General features: G+C 35.5%; 2 protein-coding genes across 2 annotated transcripts; one reads left to right on the top strand and one right to left on the bottom strand.

Annotated features, from left to right (window-relative positions):
* Nucleotides 1-2,353: 2,353 nt before the first annotated feature.
* LOC120130668 lies at nt 2,354-5,284 on the top strand. Its single transcript, XM_039147861.1, has 2 exons — nt 2,354-2,506; nt 4,631-5,284. Exons 1-2 carry the CDS (start codon nt 2,354-2,356, stop codon nt 5,282-5,284), a joined length of 807 nt encoding a protein of 268 aa, XP_039003792.1.
* A 328-nt stretch (nt 5,285-5,612) lies between these two features.
* LOC120130496 (fruit protein pKIWI501-like) lies at nt 5,613-6,336 on the bottom strand. The gene is made up of 2 exons (XM_039147732.1): nt 6,261-6,336; nt 5,613-6,091 (listed from the first exon to the last, which is right to left on the bottom strand). Exons 1-2 carry the CDS (start codon nt 6,273-6,275, stop codon nt 5,621-5,623), a joined length of 486 nt encoding a protein of 161 aa, XP_039003663.1. The 5' UTR covers nt 6,276-6,336; the 3' UTR covers nt 5,613-5,620.
* Between the last annotated feature and the right edge of the window lie 12,858 nt (nt 6,337-19,194).

Here is a 19,194-nt window from a genome sequence, read left to right as displayed (position 1 = left end):
ACACTGAAGGGGCTGAAGGGCCTGTATAAAATAACGACCCTGGAGGAGTACTAGTAACAATCCCACCGCTCCCCGAGAACTGTGAAAACTGTGGAAACATTGGCATCGATGTCTGTGATCCAGATGGAGATTGAGGTGTCTACAGAGAAGCACCACCAGCCAAATAAGATGCATATGAACCATATGCTGGATCATTAAACATAGTCGTATATGCACCTCCATATGGTATAAAACCCTGCGGGCTAGGCATGTAACCTGGCGGGCTAGGAATGTAACCCTGCGGAGATGGCATATGAACTGGTGGGCTTGGCATATGAAGTGGAGGGTTGGGCATGTACCCCTGCAGCATCGATGGATAAGGATGTTGTGGTGGGACTGATGCAGAACCGGTAGCGCATTCTCTACGTCCCCGCGTCGGGGGACGATGATATTGAGACGGTTGTCGTCATTCTCGGCGCCTAAGAATGTTAACCCCTCGTGCTTCCGCTGAAAGTAGAAACGGCTTCCCATTTTCATTAAACCAGTCCATATAGTTATCCGTAACCATATGACCAGTTTCAGCGTAATATTGTCGAGGGGCCAACAGTGTATATCGGTTCTCCCAAAGCGCAATCCAATCTCTGTGTCTTACCACCCAGTTAATCTCTTTCTTTCCTCGTCTATCTATGTTATGTATGTCGTCTAAATTCCTAGGTGCTCCAGGAATATATTGCGTACAACCATACTGACGGAGCACACGATCAACTGGATGCCACTCAATAATAGCATAACATATAAGAGGTATAACCGATATCCATACCTCTAATGACCCACTAAGGTGGGGTGGGATGCAAGCCTTCACTTCATCGCTCGCATAAGGTATCCACTGAAACTGAAATATAAATATACAATTCAAATAAATAAAATATTCTAATTATATCTAGCATTTTAAATTAAAATATTAATATTTAAACAGATTTAAAAACATACCTCAGACCCAGCTTCCGTATCAATAAGTAAACGAATTTCCTCTAACCCAGTAGGTATACTTTTATGGTTCTTTCTTTTCATCGATCACCTATGAAATATAATATAAACTAAATATCACCATATTTAATTAAAAATATTTAAATCAAAATTTAGTTCGAAAATTACCTCAACAATAAGGGTAATACGCATGGTTCATTCACGATCGGGCATAAGAAAGGCATGCGGAACCACGCCCATGATTGTAGAAGCATGAGACATCCACCGATAGCAGTTTTCTTATAATTCGTCGCCCGACACATTTCTCTAAAGAGAAATGCCAAAACTGCAGAGCCCCAACTATATCTTCCAGCTTCATCAAAATCGATCAGATGCCGCAACCACATACAATGCACCTGGTTGCGAGATTTGTCGGGCATCAATATTCCTCCAATTATTCGTAGAATATATGCCCGATCACATGCCTTTGCTTGATCCTCTGAAGCATTTTCATTTAAAACCTCAAAATTAGCTTTCAACCAAGATAAAGCTATTCTACCTCCATTAAACTCTGGCGGAGCAGCTCCATGATAATCAATGCACATTGACTGCCAATCACCATCCACCATACCACTCATATTTCCGTCGATGGGAAGCCCCAGATGCATAGAGACATCCTTCAATGTAATTGTGGCCTCTCCACATGGAAGGTGAAAAGTGTGTGTCTCGGGCCTTCACCTCTCAATCAGTGCAGAAATTAAGACAGGTTCGAGTTTACAACCGCCAATAATTGTTACAATATACCCGAACCCTGCAGAAGCCAAATATGGCAAAATACGTTCCGATGTCGGTATACGTGGATTTTTAATAAAAGTCTCTAAAATACAATCAGTGTCCTAAATAATATACATTATAAAAAATTAAAATTAATATAAATTCATAATAACTTTAAAATAAAAATAAATTTAAATATTAACATTAATTATAAAAAATATTACCATATCGCTAAAATGTCTGTAGATATAATCAATATCCAATCGCAGCAGCATTTCGTTTTCCATTATAACTGTAGACGAAACAATATAATTAGCACACAAAAAATTAATAATTCTAAATAAAATAATAATTATATAAATATTATTTTAATAAAAAATATATTTATATAAATATATTAATATAAAATATAATAACTATTTAAAAAAATACTAATATAAAAATAAATTTCTTATTACTAATAATAAATTTAAAATTCAAATAGTTGGAGAATTTGAGTTATATAAGCGAGGAGAATATGATTTTGGTGTGAAAAATGAGGGAAGGTTGAGGGGGGTTTATATAGGAGAGGAGGAGTGGTAATTAGGAAAAACATATGGGGGCATTTATGGTATTTAATGGAAGGCGCGTCCCCATGATACGCCTTCCACACGTGGCAGTCGAGTCATCAGAATCCCGTGAAGGCGTGTCCCCAGGGATGCGTCTTCCACACGTGGCATCTAACTCAGCGAAAACCCGGGTAAAGCGCGCCTCCGGGGATGTGCCTTTCGCTAGCTCAGCCGAAAGGGTGTCACTTCGAGAAATATATATCAAACGGTACTAAAGAAGTAAATATTCGATTAAATAATGTAAGTTTAATAAAATAGCCTGTTACCCACTGTTTATACCATGTAGTTAACATGCAGAATATAGTTACGAGATAGTCATCGACCAAACAGCGATTTTTTTTTTCTTTTATCATATTCTTTAATTAATAATTCAATACCCATATTCATTGCAGTTCGTGAATCACGAACTTTACTTTACTTTTGAAAATTTTAATTAAAAAATAAAAATAAACTCAGAATGATTTAACAGTAAATTCATTTAATAAGTTTTGATCATGTAATTTAAATTTTATATTATTAGTATATTAAATATTAATATTTGATAAAAGTATATAATATACATGATATAAGAAAAAATATTGACCGGTTATTACGTTTATTGAAAACTAGAATTAAAAAGTAATATCATTAAAAATTAGAAAACGAGAGCTTGCATTCTAGAAACTTTTATTTTAACCACAATATTTTAGAAATTAATTTAACCAAAGAATTCTTATTAAAAATATGGAGGATATTGGTGAGTGGTTGGTAAAGAGCACTATTTTGGATTTCTTCATAATGGATAAAATATCTTTCTCCAGCTAATGAGCCTATGGGGACTTATTGGATGGGACGCATTAAATATAGAAAAACGTAATTGTTTAGAGTAATTAATTTCTTTAATCAGTACTAAATTAAAATATTACATTTAAAATGTTATTATTTCTTATATCCCTGATAATTTTTTTAAAAAAAAATGAAAATTCATTAATAATGTTGAGAGCAACCAAGGTGAACTATTGCTCCAAGTTAGGGGGGTAAACGAGTCGAGTCGAGTTCGAGTATTGCTGAGCTCGACTCGACTAAAAAAATCTGAAATGAAACTCGACCCGACTAAAAAACTCTGAAATGGAGCTCGACTCGACCCGAAACCTCGTGAGCTTAAAATTTTCAAGCTCGACTCGAACTCGAAATCCTGAACTGAAGCTCGTGAGCAGCTCGAAAAGACTCGAAATGAAAAAAAATTCTTAAATTTAACTCGACTAAAGCCTTAAACTCAAACTCGAACATGAACCTTAAATACATGAAATCTTAATGTATTTTTAAAAAAAAATCAATACATAAATATTAATATTATTAATAATTTATTTTAAAAAAATAAAATCTTAATATATTATATTTTCGAGCTACTCATGAGCTTTTCGAGTCAAATATCGAGTAGCTCGTTTTGGCTCATTAAGAACTCAAGTCGAGCTCGAATCCATTCGATCCGAGTATTTATTGAGCATTGATCGAGTCGATCTCGTCTCATTTACAGCCCTAATCCAAGTAACACTTATCAAACAATATCTACCTGAATCCAAATATATATTTCCAAAAAAATCAAAATATATTTTTTCATTAGCCCCTGGGCCCAAATATAGCAGCCTGTGGAGCTTTCATTAGCCCCTGGGCCCATTTTCTCAGAACCAACATCTAGAGTGGCTCTATCCAAAGAAGAGGCAAAACTATTTTTTTTCATAATTTTTCATAATTGCATTTATTAAAAAACTTAAAATTTTTATATAATTTTATAATTTTATTTCATATTTTTTTAAATATTATAATTTTATATTTCTTAAATTTTTAATACAACTTTTTAAGATTTATACCCCCTATATAAAGTATTTTTTTATTAAGTTAAGGTGATTATAAATTAGTATATGTTTTAAATATTTTTAATCATTTGACAATGAACACTCAATCACTCTGCTGCGGTCGCTGATACTGGAATCCGTGACCTTTAAGAATTACAACGGTTCCTTTAACCATTAAAGTAAATTAGTTAGTACCCTAACATAAAGTCACACATTCATGTTCATCTCTATCTCTATGTATATTTGACAGAAAAAGAGGAAGATCAAAATATTATTAGACATAAAGAATATATATGTGATAAATATTTAAATAAATGTTGGGCACGCCTTGGTATTGAATGGCAAAATCATATGGAGGATGTTGATTTCCCATAATGGTACGAGTAGCTCACGACTCGTGCTCCCTCGGCCAAAACAACCCAGATTTGTGTGTCAATTTGAGCGTTATGGTACCGTCGCAATATTCAGATTCATGAAGGTAAACGACTTAAGATTGAGGAAATTATTACCTTAATCAATTCCCAATGCTTTGATTTTTCCACGGCAAACACCTGGCTCCAAGGGCCTTTGCATTCTGATGTGATACACTGGTCACCACCGCCGGAAAATACTGTAAAATTCAACTTTGATGCCCGAAACTCCCAAGCACATCAATCAGCTTGGCTAGGAGTGATCATTAGGAACAATGAAGGGAAAATCATGGGAGCATGCAGAAGGTTTTCACCTAGAATTACCTTGCCTTTCGCGGCTGAAGCACAGGCAGCAGTACATGCAATGGTTTTTGTTCTTGATCTGGGATTTAAGGAAGTAATAATTGAAGGAGACTCACGATCTGTCGTTTCCAGGCTATCTTCCACCGATCCGGATTTTTCTGAAATAGGCGCCTTTATCTGGGATGCACGGCGACGATCGGAAGCTTTCAGTACACGTGCCTTCAGATTTACACCACGAAACAGCAACCGAGCGGCTCACCAGCTAGCTGCTGGAGATGGAATGGGATCGAACGACAGTTTTTGGATAGAGGAAGCCCCCTCCCTCCGTCAAATCACAGAACAAGTTGATGAAGATAGAAGATGGATCGGCCCCCCTAGGGGTGATTTCCTAAGGTTTTTTGAAGTTTGAACATGCTTGATTTTACTCCGTGACAATGGATGATCTCAGAATTTAAACAAAACGTGATATCAGATATTAATTTGGGAATATTGGATCAATAGTAAGAAATTGGACGGTCAACAAATGTTGAACAAAGGGACTCGGATTATTATAATTAAAGACATCCAAGACAACATGCAGGCTTATAGCCTATACAAACTGCCTTTTGCAATAAAAACAGAACTAAAACATTAAACTTGGACCCAAGCTGATTCGGGACTCAAGAAACCCAACTCTTTACAGAAAAAGAGAACACGACATGACACGCATGGTTGGTTTTGCTTCTTCTTCTTCCTTCTCGGCTTACTATTTGGGTGCTTCGGTAGCAGATTCTGTTTCTGGTTCGGGTTCAGCTGGTGTCTCACTAGAGACTACAGTTTCTTTGGTTTCAATGGCGGGCTCAGTGGCTTCCTTGTTCTCCTCCCCGGCAACTAGTTCCGGCACTGCTTCCTTAGGAGTCTCCTCCACTGGCTCCTCAATGACAACTTTGGATTTTTCTACCACCTCCTCGGTTTCAACTTCAACTGAGGCTTCAGGTTCCACAGTTGCCGCCGCTTCCTCTACAGCGGCTGCAGGCTCGGCTTCCTTCGTCTCTTCGGCAACAGGCTCCACCACTTCCTCTACAGCTCCTGCAGGCTCGACTTCCTTCGTCTCTTCGACAACTGGCAGCTCCGCCGCCGCCGGAGCTTCGGAAACTATCTCTTCTACCGTTGTTTCTTGGTCCTTGACTGTTTCTTCAGTTTTCTCCTCATGAAGTGCAGTTTGAGCCGATACAACCTATAACACATAGCATCAAATAAGAATATGCATATAAGGAATCATGAAAACAATAGTCAAAACGTAAAACCAAGTTCCTCAAGGATGAAATCTAAAAGAAAACGTGGATGGAAAAGGGTTTTCGATAACAAACGCCAAGACCACAATCAGCTGATGAATTAGCCAATACCTCAGCAGTAGCCATAGGGATCACAAAGAGAAATAATTAGGAACTGGGAAGGAAATTATGGAAGGGGAAATAATTGGATATATTATACATGGATGCATGAAAAGAGAGTGGCTTTTATAGAGGCGTAAAGGTTGATGAGAGCTGGTGGGTGCCATTCAAGAATCTTTGATTTGACAACTCATCCCACGGAGTACAAGGTAACTTACCCATTAGCTTATCTGGCAAAAGTTTTTACGGTTTCAACGTTTCTCTTACAAATTAGGTTAACGCAGGAAATGGAAAATGTAATTGACGTGTTATTTTTTAGGAAATATTTTAATTTTTGTTTGATGGTTTTGGTTGTCACATGTGATCAATAATTATTATTATTTTCTTAAGCTCAAAGAAATGAATATATATATGTATAGAAAGTCAGTGTAATTTGTTCTAATATATAGGAGTGGTATGTTTAAATAATTATTATATAATTTGTGAGATTAAATTTATTGTATTCTATTAAGAGTTTGATAATTAAGGGGGACTAGATGTATACCTAATCATTATGATTTTTTTCATCGAATTTTGCATCATTTACTGTTTTTATTCATTATTTTACAAAAGATAAATAGCAATAATAATTAAGTTGAAAGGTAAACGGAGGTGACGTGGGAAAAGATTGAGCCGACCATACCAGGAAAAAAGAGCAACCAATGGATGTAATTTACTTGAAAGAAACGAACCAAATTCTGATGTGGCTGGTTTCTTGGACTATGACTTTCCACCTCCGATAGGACGCCCATGGGACCCCTTCCGGACATCCCCTCACGTTACCACTGCTATCCATTTTCTGTGCATTGTTGTTTTCTCCATGCCCTTCACTTGGCATAGGCTTTTTGAGATAACATAATAAAAAGAGAAAATAACCTCAGTAACTAAAATTATTTTATAATATATGATTTTAATTAATATTTTTTTGATTTTAATTAATATTTTTTTGATTTGCCAAAATGACCAACTAAATCGTAATGCGATCGATAATTCGCAACGCGATCTCCGGTATCGAAAATAAGTTTCCAGATTCGCAACGCGATTCTGATTATCGCATTGCGATTTTCCGACTATCGTAATGCGAATATGTAAATCGCAATGTGAGTATGACTATCGCAACGCGATTCTGACTGTCACAAAGAGATTCTGACTGTCGCAACGCGATGCTGACTATCGCAATGCGATTTTCAAAGCGCCATTATTATCGCAACGCGTATTTTTTTTCAAATTCCAAACACGAATATTAATATATCAGAACACTGAACCGTCTACAGTATATCCCATAATCGCAACTCATAACCTAAAACCCTAAATCACAACTCAGTCTCATCTCCATCTCTCACTCTCTAAGGCGACATCCGTCCCCATCTCCGACGAAATCAGTCCCTATCTCCGGCGAAATCCGTCTATCTCCATCTATCAGAGCCACCCTCACAATCATTCACGGTCAGAAATGGAAAATCAATCAAATCAACCACCGAGGGTTAGTTTTTTTAATTATTTTTATTTTGAAATTTTTGCATTATTATTAGGTTTTTCAGATTGAAATTGATGATAAGTTTACTGGTAATTTCAATAATAGATTAACTATTTCATTTAGATTGCTTATTAAATTCATTCGATTGATGCCAATACTGCTAAACTGTTTAGTATTTAAACCCTGTGAATTTAGTATTTGTCTTTGTTTTGTCTTTTGGTTGAAGTAATGCAATCCATTCAAGTTTCAATTTTAGTATTTGAGACCGAGAATCGCAACGCGAAATGAAAATCGCAACGACAGAATCGGAATGCGATTTTAGTTTCGCGTTGCGATAGTCATTTTCGTGTTGCGATTTTATTTTCGTGTTGCGATTTTAAGTTTCAGAAACTATTCTTCTTCTGCAAATTGAAACTTGAATGAATTGCATTACTTCAACAAAAAAACAAAGACAAATACTAAATTCACAGTGTTCCAAATTTAAGTTTGAAGAATAAACTACTACTCTTTATGTTTATTGTTCTTGGTATATCTTCACAATATAGTTTTTGGTATATCTAACTTGGTATGTTTATTGTTTTTGTAGAACTTTTATTCGGCTCAATTGACCTTAAGAAATAAATTAAGCCTGGCCAAAACAATTGCGTCGAAGCTTTCACCTGCACAAAGAAAAATATTTGAGGATACTTGCTTCGGGCCATGGCTGAAAGTACAACATCCGGGTGGAGATGCTATGTTGACCCATTTGTTTCTTCAAACCATGACTAGCGATCTACCAGAGACTATACAACGTCGTGATGAAGAGATATGGTTTGATTTTCCACCGGCGTATACGTGTTTTGGGCGGGAGGAGTTTTGTTTAATCATCGATCTACGCTTCGGACACGATGATGTAGATCGGTATACTAGACATATTACCCGCCTATCATGGTTATCCCGGGTTTTTCCTGAGCTGTCAATGGAGAAGCCAAATTTACACGTGGAAGACTTGACGAGATTATTGAATAAGAAATATGGTTTTACTCGGATGGATGACGTCGATGTTGTCCGAGTATGCCTTCTAATACTTTTGTATACCGACTTTTTAGGCAGAGAGGCCAGACAACCTATTCTTAATGATCTAATTAAATTGGTAGAGGACCTAAATGCATGGAACATGTTTCTATGGGGTTCGTATCTATGAAAAGCTACATGGAATAAGTTGTCGTATGCCTTTGATGATCGAAAAAGTTTGCGTGGCGATGGTTCCAAATACACTTTGTCATGCTTTATTTGGGCTTTTAAGGTAAGAATTTTTATATAATGTTTCTAAAATTATAATTAATTATTATTTAACAATTACTAATATTTTTTATTATATTGTTTGTAGATTTTGATATTTGAGGCCTTTCCCGCCATGCAGACATATGCATTAAAAACTTCTAATGATATTCCTAGGACTATTTCCTGGAAGAGAAAACAGACCTTGCAGCAATGGGAAGATTTACTACCGTATACAACAATAAATAATGTAAGTTAACACAAATACTACCATGTGTTTATAAACAAGTTATTACTAGTACTCGTTTAACTTTGTTTGAGCTTTTATATTGTTAGGAGTCCAACACTCCATTACAGAGGCTGACACCCACGGAAGCTGAGCTTGCCACTGATTGGTGGCAAGCTAGTAAGCGTTTTTTTTTATGGCACGAATGATAAGCAGCTTTCACTTCGAGAGCCATCACCTCACCCAGAGCCATCACCTGATCGACTCGACTATACACCTCCAAAACGAGAGCCATCACCTATTCTGTCACATCATCGAGCCTCTTCTCCACCATCACCTCATGATAGGCGACCGGCAAAGATGCCACAACATTTATCTCCCTATTCTCCACCTCCACCTCCACGGGATGAGTTAAGGGAGTTACGTGATGAGGTCAATGCCTTGCGTGAGGAGGTCGGTACTTTACGCGATGACAATAGTGCATGGCGTGTTGAGGTGTCTACTTTATCTGGTGAGGTAGCCGCTCTACGTGAGATAGTAGCATCGTTGCAGAATGAGGTTCATACTCTACACAACAAGATAAGTTTAATATTTTTCATATTTAACTTGATGATAAATTTACTTGTAATTTCACTTAGATTAACCATTTCACTTAGATTGCTTAATAAATTCATTCTGTTGCTGCCAATACTGTTAAACTGTTTATTCTTTAACCCTGTGAAGTTAGTATTTGTTTTTGGTTGTCTTTTGGTTGAAGTAATGCAATCCATTAAGGTTTTAATTTGCAGAAGAAGAATAGTTTACTTTCGCAACGCGAAAATGACTATCGTAACTCGAATTTGACTATCGCAACGAAAGAATCGCAATGCGAAATGAAAATCGCATTGCGATTCTCTAGTTGCGATAGTCATTTTCCCGTTGCGATAATCATTTTCGCGTTGTGATTTTAAGTTTCAGATTCTATTCTTCTTCTGCAAATTGAAACTTGAATGAATTGCATTACTTCAACCAAAAGACAAAGCCAAATACTAACTTCACAGTGTTGAAAATTTAAGTTTCAGGAATAAACTACTACTCTTTATGTTGTCATTGAACCTACACTAAACCTATATGTTGTCCTTTTAAATGTTTATATAAGTGATTACTTCTGGAATGTTATCTGATGCATTTTGTGAACACTGATAGAATAATGACTTGGGCGAATACCGTGCAAGTTTGAAATATATTTGTCTTTGTTTTCACTGTTTAATATCATGTCTGTTTATTTACTGATTTATGTATTAATTTATTTTTAGCGGCCCGCTAAGGTGGATGCTCTACGTTTGGTTTTCCTTACAAGACAGAGTTCACGCATCAGACGACGTGCACGTGCCATTAAGTCTCCGTTCACCCCAATAGTGCGAATAATATGTAAGAAAAAGCCCGACTCACCTGTCATCGTTCAAGAGGCCTCCCCTGTCGTTCAAGAGGCCCCTATCATCCCTCAAGAGTCCCCTCCCAACATTCTAGAGCCCGATTCACACGGCATAATATATCGAATTATTGAGAAACCCCCTCACGTGCCGGATATGATGGATGATTGTTGGCTTTCGTATAAGTTACCGGCCAGTACCATTCCGGCAGATGAAGTGGAGAGGAAGCAATTACCGGAAACAATTCTGGATAATACCATTTGGGCTAAGACCACAGTTGATTTTTATCTATATTAGCGGAGCCAAGGGTGTTACGCTGACATATACAAACTCAACGATGATATGCATTTGTCGATTGAACGGTCTTGGTGGGGTGTGTTATTAGGGGTTGAAGACAATGGCTATTTCGATGAGGGTAAGTCTTATATTTCTTCTTATATTTCATTTTGATTAATTTTTTTAAATTTATGTAATTCACTAATATGTCTTTTTTTGTAGAACAACATATTGATGCATGGGTGTCACGTCTTCTAATAGTAAGGGCTTTGAAGAAAAATAAAAAAAATACGCGATATACAATTATGTCGACGTCTTTTCACGTAGTTCACTTGAAGAATCAACGACAGGAATCATATGTGTTGGATAATGGACAAGCTAAACTTTATCCTGCATGGTGGGAGGTCGATAAGGTTAGTATTTATTTTTTAAAAATATTTTAAATGTGTTCATAAATAAGTGCGCAATTTGAATTATTAATTATGATTGCAGGTGTTTATCCCTGTTTTGGAACGTACTCATTGGCTTTTCGTCGAGCTTCAGCTCTCATCCCTGAAGATAATAGTATATGACAGCATGATAAATTACATATCATTGTCTGATTTGAGAGATATTATTAAGGGATGGAGCTCTCATTTGGCTAAATTCTTGGATGCGATTAATTATTGGACTTATTCTGGAAACAAGAAGCCAAAGAAGTTCAATGTTACAGTTATCATAGATGAGACCGCGCCACAACAAACGCCGGAAGCCAGAAGGGATTGTGGTCCTCTCGTATGCATGGGCTTGGAGCGTTTGACGACATGAAGTACACAATTTCTACCTCCCACCGATAGAGATAGAGGTACAGTAGGCTTGTGGTTTCGGTATTTTATGGCTAGAGCGATATATTTGAGACGCTGCCTACCTGCATCCGCGTTATGAAAGTGTCCCTAAACAATTTGTAAGTCAAATGCAAGTGTTGTTAAGTACCTAGAATTCAATAATAATTTGCTGTTTGTTGGTTTTAGATGTGTAGAAAGTGTTATTTGAGCAAATGTTTGGTTTCTAGAGGTTAATCCTGAAGTGAGCTGCGTGAAATTGATGTATGGGTGTATAAACAACTGTATGGGGTATACTTTTTTTATTATTTAATTGATTCTTAAAAGTCTGATTTGTTTAATTGATGAGGAAAATAAGAATTATTATCATTTTTTGCTTGTTTAATTGACTTATAAATACTGATTTGTAAAAGTTGATTTGTTTAATATTGATGTGTAAATAATTCTTATTTGTGCTTGTTTAATTGATTGAAATGTAAAAGTTGATTTGTTGATCTCAATCTGTATCATATTGAAGGCAAAAGACATGTTGGAGGTACACTTTCGCAACGCTAAACTCAAAATCGCAATGCGAAAGACAAAATCGCAACGCGAAAGTCAATTCGCATTGCGATAGTCTAATACGCTTTGCGATTTTCTCGTTGCGATAGTCAAGTACCCGTTGCGATAATCAAATTTGCGTTGTGATACTCAAATTCGCATTGTGATAGTCAAATTCACGTTGCGATTTTCTCGTTGCGATAGTCAAATTCGCGTTGCGATTTTTGCGTTGTGATAGTCATATTCGTGTTGCGATAGTCAAATTCGCGTTGCGATTTTTGAGTTGCGATAATCAAATTCGCGTTGCGATATTCAAATGAATGTGTAATAAGTGATAACAACTGAACATATCATAACAATGTTCAAACTCAAGTTACTAATACATGCCTAACTGAAAATGTTAAAAGTTTACCCATAAAATACACATAATAGTCAAATTCGCGTTACGATATTCAAATGAATGTGTAATAAGTGATAACAACTGAACAGATCATAGCAATGTTCAAGCTCAAGTTACTAATACATGCCTAACTGAAAATTTTAAAAGTTTACACATAATACAACGTTTGCATTTAAAAATCACCTAAGTTAATAGTCCCAAAATGTGAAGCCGATTGTGATTGGGATTTTGATTGCGATTTTGATTGTCTTTTTCTTGACACCATATGAGCTTTGGATTTTGATGAGGATTCATATTTTGGTAGAGGAAAAGATGATTGTGATGGCACTGGTGATCCACATATCAACCTTGTATGACCACTTTCCTTGCACCGACTACATGTCGATCTCTTCTTCTCTTCACCCTTAGACGGTATACGATCGTGACTTTTTAGTCGGCCAGGTAGTCTTCTGTCCATGGCTGGTGGTAAAACTGTTTGTAAGTCATCTGGTATGTCCCACTCAGAAGGATGTGGAATAGGGTAGATAATCTCGGCATAAGTCTGTCGATATACTTCTGTAGTGTAGCAATCCATAGCGTATGCGCTTGAATCATCTTGGTTTAGATGAAGAGCAACTTTTATAACATGCCCACACGGATAACCAGATGTTTGCCATTTCATACAACTACACGTCTTTGCATTTAGATCGACAAGCCCATTTAAGTTATTATCCAGTACTTCAAACAAAGTGTTTGAACATGGTTCAATTCTCTATGATGTTGACTTCACAACACGTTTCGTTATCTTTTTTTCAGTTCATGGTGTAACACGATGTTCCAATGTTCCTGTAAATTTAAATAAATAATACTTAGTAAAATATATGATAAGTTACGAATTTAAAGAAATAATACATGCATGGTTTCTTTTCTTGTAGTACCACTGTTGAATAAAGGCTCGAAAAAACTCCATTAACATAGTAATGGGTAATTTCCGGGAATGACGACTTAGAGCGTTGATTGATTCTGCACTATTAGACGTCATGAAACCATATCTTGCTCCAAGTTGATGTACTCTTGACCATCTTTCAAACCCGACATCTTCTAGTGTTTAAGCACACCAAGGCAAAAAACGTCTTAAACAATTTATATGCTTATTAAAATCCACTTCCCGATAAGCTTTTACAGCCTTCCAGTATGTCCATTTGTGATTTTTTATACCAGCAGACATTGATTTTAGATTTCTATATAAATGAACACCACAAAGTCCATGAAAAGCATCTGGGAAACACCTTCTAACAGCGTTGTCAATTGAGTTTGCCCTATTGGATATGATTGTCAGATTGCTAATAGGACCTATACAATCCCTAAGATGCCCCATAAACCATGTCCATGAATCAGAGGTTTCAGATTTTCCAACCCCGTAAGCTATTAACAGTATCCCATTGTTAGCATCCATGGATACTGCTAATAAGTTTACTCCAAGGTATCGACCTTTTAAATGTGCTCCGTCAACTATAATAACTGGGCGCATGGAAGTAATAAACGAACGAATATACAAAATCATATACACAAGAAATATAATCATTTAAATGTGAAATGCATGTAACTAACAAAAATGAGTCAACAAAATTATATTGATTTACTAACCGCAACACCAATGGCGATAAACAGCAACTCAAAGGGTCCATCTCTATCTTTTTGATATGAGTTACCGACCCATGATTTTTTAGCTTTAAATTGTAACAATAAGCCGGCAGTTGGGCAAACGATGCTTCTGGCGACCCCCTCAACAATTCCAAGGCATAACATTTGGCTCTCCAAGCTTGAGAATATGAGATACTAATCTTGAACCGAGCATTCATGTCAGTCATAATTTCATGTCCCCGATATACCCTGCCATTCAAAAACATTAACTCAGCCAGAAAACCACCCAACACCTTTTTGTTTGCCTGTCTATGGTGAGGAAAAACTTGGGTTCTTGAACATGTATGTTTATCAATAAAAGTCCTAACTTGAAACATTTCGCAATCTTTTATCCTCTTTGCAATCATACGCCACGTACAGTTTTTGTCATTCATACACCTTGTTTCGAAACGATCTTTGCTTGATTTGTTAACTTTTAGTTGATAGCCATCTTCCACACATTTCGTATACAAAGCTATCTTCAAGTCTTCCTTTGTATCAAAACAATCATCTTTCTTGATACGAATAATTTTTGTGTAATAATCAACTGTTATTTTTACCAACTCTTCTTCCGGTATCTGAAGTAATTCTGGCATATTCCAGTTATACTCCCGTGGCATTTTCTTCGGGGACTTTTCTTCAGGGATTTCTTCTTCTTCTTCTTCTTCTTCAGGGTTATATGAATTACAGAATGGATGTTCAACATGTTCATTCACAGTCGTAACTTCCTCCTCATTATCATCAACAACATCTTCCTCGGCAGCGACTGTTTCATCATCAAAATTCGGGTATTGATCAATATCAAAATCATTACACACAGGGTATGTTTCTTCTTCTGAAACATCATCAAAATTCGAGTATTGACCAAGATCAAAGTCCGGGTATTGACCAAGATCAAATTTCAAATATCGACTAGTACTCACAATTTTTTCTGTTTGCTCATCATCGTCTAACTGGTTAATACGAAAACCGGAATTTGGTGCTGAAAGTTGATTGGGATTTGGATTAGGGAAAGGTTGTGGGTTTTGAGATTGTGTTTGGTATTGGAAATGTGGTGAAACAAAATTTGCTTGGTGATGAAATTGTGGTGAAACCATTAAATTTTGAGCACCATAAACTGGGGTTGAAAAACTTAGTTGATTACTACCCGCTACTGACCCAACTTCACTACTTCTAGGTTCAACAACATACAATGTAACGTCATCTTGCGAAACACTAATGTAAGCACTGAATCGTTCAACGTCTTCATTGTCGATTAAAAAATAAACTTTACCTTTTCTCTGATAAGATAGCCAAAATCCACTTAAGGGCTCTAAATTCAATTTATTTGCAACACGTAAAATTAGAGTTTCATAAGTTAACTTTTTTAATGACAATTTTAGTTGAAGATTCATGGGTAAAGGCATATATTGTAAAACACCATGAACATTCTCCCATGACCCTCCAAAACACAAATCTACCCAAACATGATCAACATTAGATGATTTCATTATTGTAAATTAATTTACTAAACAAACGAGCTGCGAAACTAAAACCTGTTGCCGGATGGGGAAGGATGTAGTTGGATATAAGAACGGATGTCGCCGGAGAGAGTGATAGATGGAGATGAAATGAGTTACGATTTAGGGATTTAGGTTATGAGTTGCTTCTGCTGCGTAGTTATATACCCAAAACATTTGTGTTGCGAAACTAAAACCTGTTGCGAATTTGAAATTCAGTGTTGCGACAGTCAGAACCGCGTTGCGATAGTCAGAGTGGCATTGCGATAGTCATAATCGCATTGCGATAGTCAGAGTGGCATTGCGATAGTCATAATCGCATTGCGATTTACATATTCGCATTGCGATTTACATATTCGCATTGCGATAGTCAGAAAATCGCAATGCGAATTTGGAAAATCGCAATGCGATAGTCAGAATCGCGTTGCGAATCTGGAAACTGATTTGCGATACCGGAGATCGCGTTGTGAATTATCGATCGCATTGCGATTTAGTTGGTCATTTTGGCAAATCCAAAAAAATTGGTTAAAATCGTATATTATAAGGGATTTTTGGTCACTGAGGTTATTTTCTCTAATAAAAACTAACGAGGTTCATTCGTTTAATTTTAGTTGAATAAACAAATGAATACGAATAACTAAATAAAATAAGATTTATTGTTTGTGTTCGACCATTAAAGAATGTAACTTGTTTGTATTCGACCATTAAAGAATGTAACTTGTTTGTATTCGTTTATATTCGTGAATTAAAATGATAAGCGAATACAAATTAACGAACGTAAATGAACACAAATGAACAAACATAAAATTAACTGGCTTTATATTTTAGAATATTTTTTCTTTCCAAATAATTTTAGTTTTTATATTTTCTTTAATTGATTTGAGTATTTTTTTATTGTTTAAAATTTATTAGGTCTTAATATTTTAAAAAAGTTTGGAGATTAATATGTAAATGAATAAGCATAAACGAACGGATTACGAAGGTTTACAAACGTAAATGAATGAATGAGTCTTTTTGTTTGTATTCGTTCATTTAATTAAACAAATATAAAATTTTATTCACGTTCGTTCGTTTAATAACTAAACGAACATAAATGAACTTCCCGTTAAACATTTCACGAACGACTCGTTGAAGGTTCAGTTCACCTACTTAGCAGGTGTCTATCCTCACCAAATATGTGATCCAAACGTTCGAGATTAGTTAGGGTTATGTTTGTGTGTGTTTTCCCCTTGTATCCCACAAAATAATAATGATGGTTATTTCCGTTTGAATTCGAAACCCAACAAGATGAATGTGCGCAAAAGATAACTGTCGTTTTGCTGGTTGGAGGCAGCCGCGGTAATAATGGAGAACGTAGAGTTAGGCCAAGCGGGGATCTGCGAGTTTCTGCTTGGGCGGTGGCGTGGAGCCCACGTGGGGACATGCTGGCGTCGAAGCACATACCACGTGAGATGATGATGTCCTCTCTTCGCTATTTTGATTTTGATCGGGTGATTCCCGTGAGGGGGTTATTTGGGCACCACCCACATTAATGCATGAGTTTGATGAATTCTCTGCCCCGCCAATGGAACCACTGTTCTTTTGATCGGCCCGAGTTGATTGTGTTTACTGTTTACCATCATTTTATAACCGTCGTAAAAAAAGTAATTTTATAATACAATTTACCGGTAGTGATTAGAGAGTATGGAATTCATGGCCTGTCAATTCTATCTACAATTACAAAAGAGATTTCGGCGGTTTGGATTGATTTACCTAATCAGTTCAAGGGTTTAAGAATGTGACAGTCATTGTGAGGAAATTCAATCAGACTCTTTTCGAAAGCTGCAATCAATAAGATACCTTCACTGGTATGTTAATCCTTCCTCCCTGTTTTACTTCAACTGGAGTTATATTTCACAATATATAGAAAGCAAAGTGTTATTGATTAGTAACATTTTTTAGATTCACAGCCGAGTAAAGTGGGCAAATACGGCGAAAATTAATGCACGTCGATGTAAATATTATTGGAAAATATAATTTTAATATACGATGTAATTTATATCATCTTAATATATAGTTTACATATTTATTTTTTAAATTAAGTCCTTTAAATTATATAAATATTGGTCTATTTCGATCATTTTTTTTCAATAGATAACATTTTCTAGAATCATGCATGCACCTCTCGAATGGTTTCAAGAAAAAGTGATTTTGGTACGATTTTTTTCTTCATATTTTTGTGATCGTTTTGGTTTTCGTATAAAAATCTTTTTGAGATTTGTTCTTTTATTCATTTATCGGTTGTCACATATAATCATATCCTTTCTTTAAAAATCATTTGAGGATATTATTGTAATTGTGTAACGAATCAGTCTGTCAGATTGTTTGGTTCGCTCACCACTCCTTTATCACTGCTTAAAGCGTCTCATTCGAAAGAAATAAGGATTTTTTTTAAAGGTTATTGATTTTTTTATGATGGTCGTCATTCTCAATTAAATGTTTTATTTTTCTTTAGATCTTTAGGTTTAATATTTTACTTTTGTATGAGTATTTCGATGACTATTATCTCTAAATTTCTTTTTATATTTTGATGCGTTTAATTTTATATCTATCATGTGCGAAACTAGATAAATTGTTTAAAGTTTGGATAACCGTATGACCATATAGAGATGGATGCAAAATTTTATATTATAGATACAAACTTGATTTCATAAATTTTTGGGGAATGAAAATAATTTTTTAATAAAAAATATATAAAATTTATGATAATTTTAGATCTTTTAAAATACGACCACCCCAATCCTCCCCGCTTAAATCCATTCCCTTGACCATATATCTTTGAAGTTTTATCCTTTTAAGATTCAACAGATCAGAGAGAACCAAACAAGGGGGAATATAGAAAAAAAAAGTACCTAAGGTCCTTATACTTTTAAAAAAATTAATATAATTTTTATATTATTTTTTCTCTCGATATAATCTTTCAACTCAATAAAGAATTTAATATGACTTTTAAACTTAAAAAACAAATATATTAAAATTTTTTGATTAACGTTTTTCATCATTGATTGTTATGATGATGATGTAGCAATTCACAATATTACTGACATGACAATTTATTTATCATATTTGTCATATTTAAATTAACAATTTAACACATTTACTATATTATCTATTACGTTATCAATTATCGTGAATTGTCACGTAAAAATTATAGACTACTACGTCAATACTTTAAAGATCTACGATCAAAAAATGTTGGTCAATTTATTTTATGAAACATTAACTATTTTTTAAATTACATCGATATGTGGTACATTTTGCCAAAAACATAAATCAACCCGCCCCCTGCCCTACC

The sequence above is a fragment of the Hibiscus syriacus genome, unplaced genomic scaffold (assembly GCF_006381635.1).
Source record: "Hibiscus syriacus cultivar Baekdansim isolate YM2019G1 unplaced genomic scaffold, ASM638163v2 tig00110548_pilon, whole genome shotgun sequence".
NCBI classification, from domain to species: domain Eukaryota; kingdom Viridiplantae; phylum Streptophyta; class Magnoliopsida; order Malvales; family Malvaceae; genus Hibiscus; species Hibiscus syriacus.
This window is presented reverse-complemented; position numbering and strand designations above follow the sequence as displayed.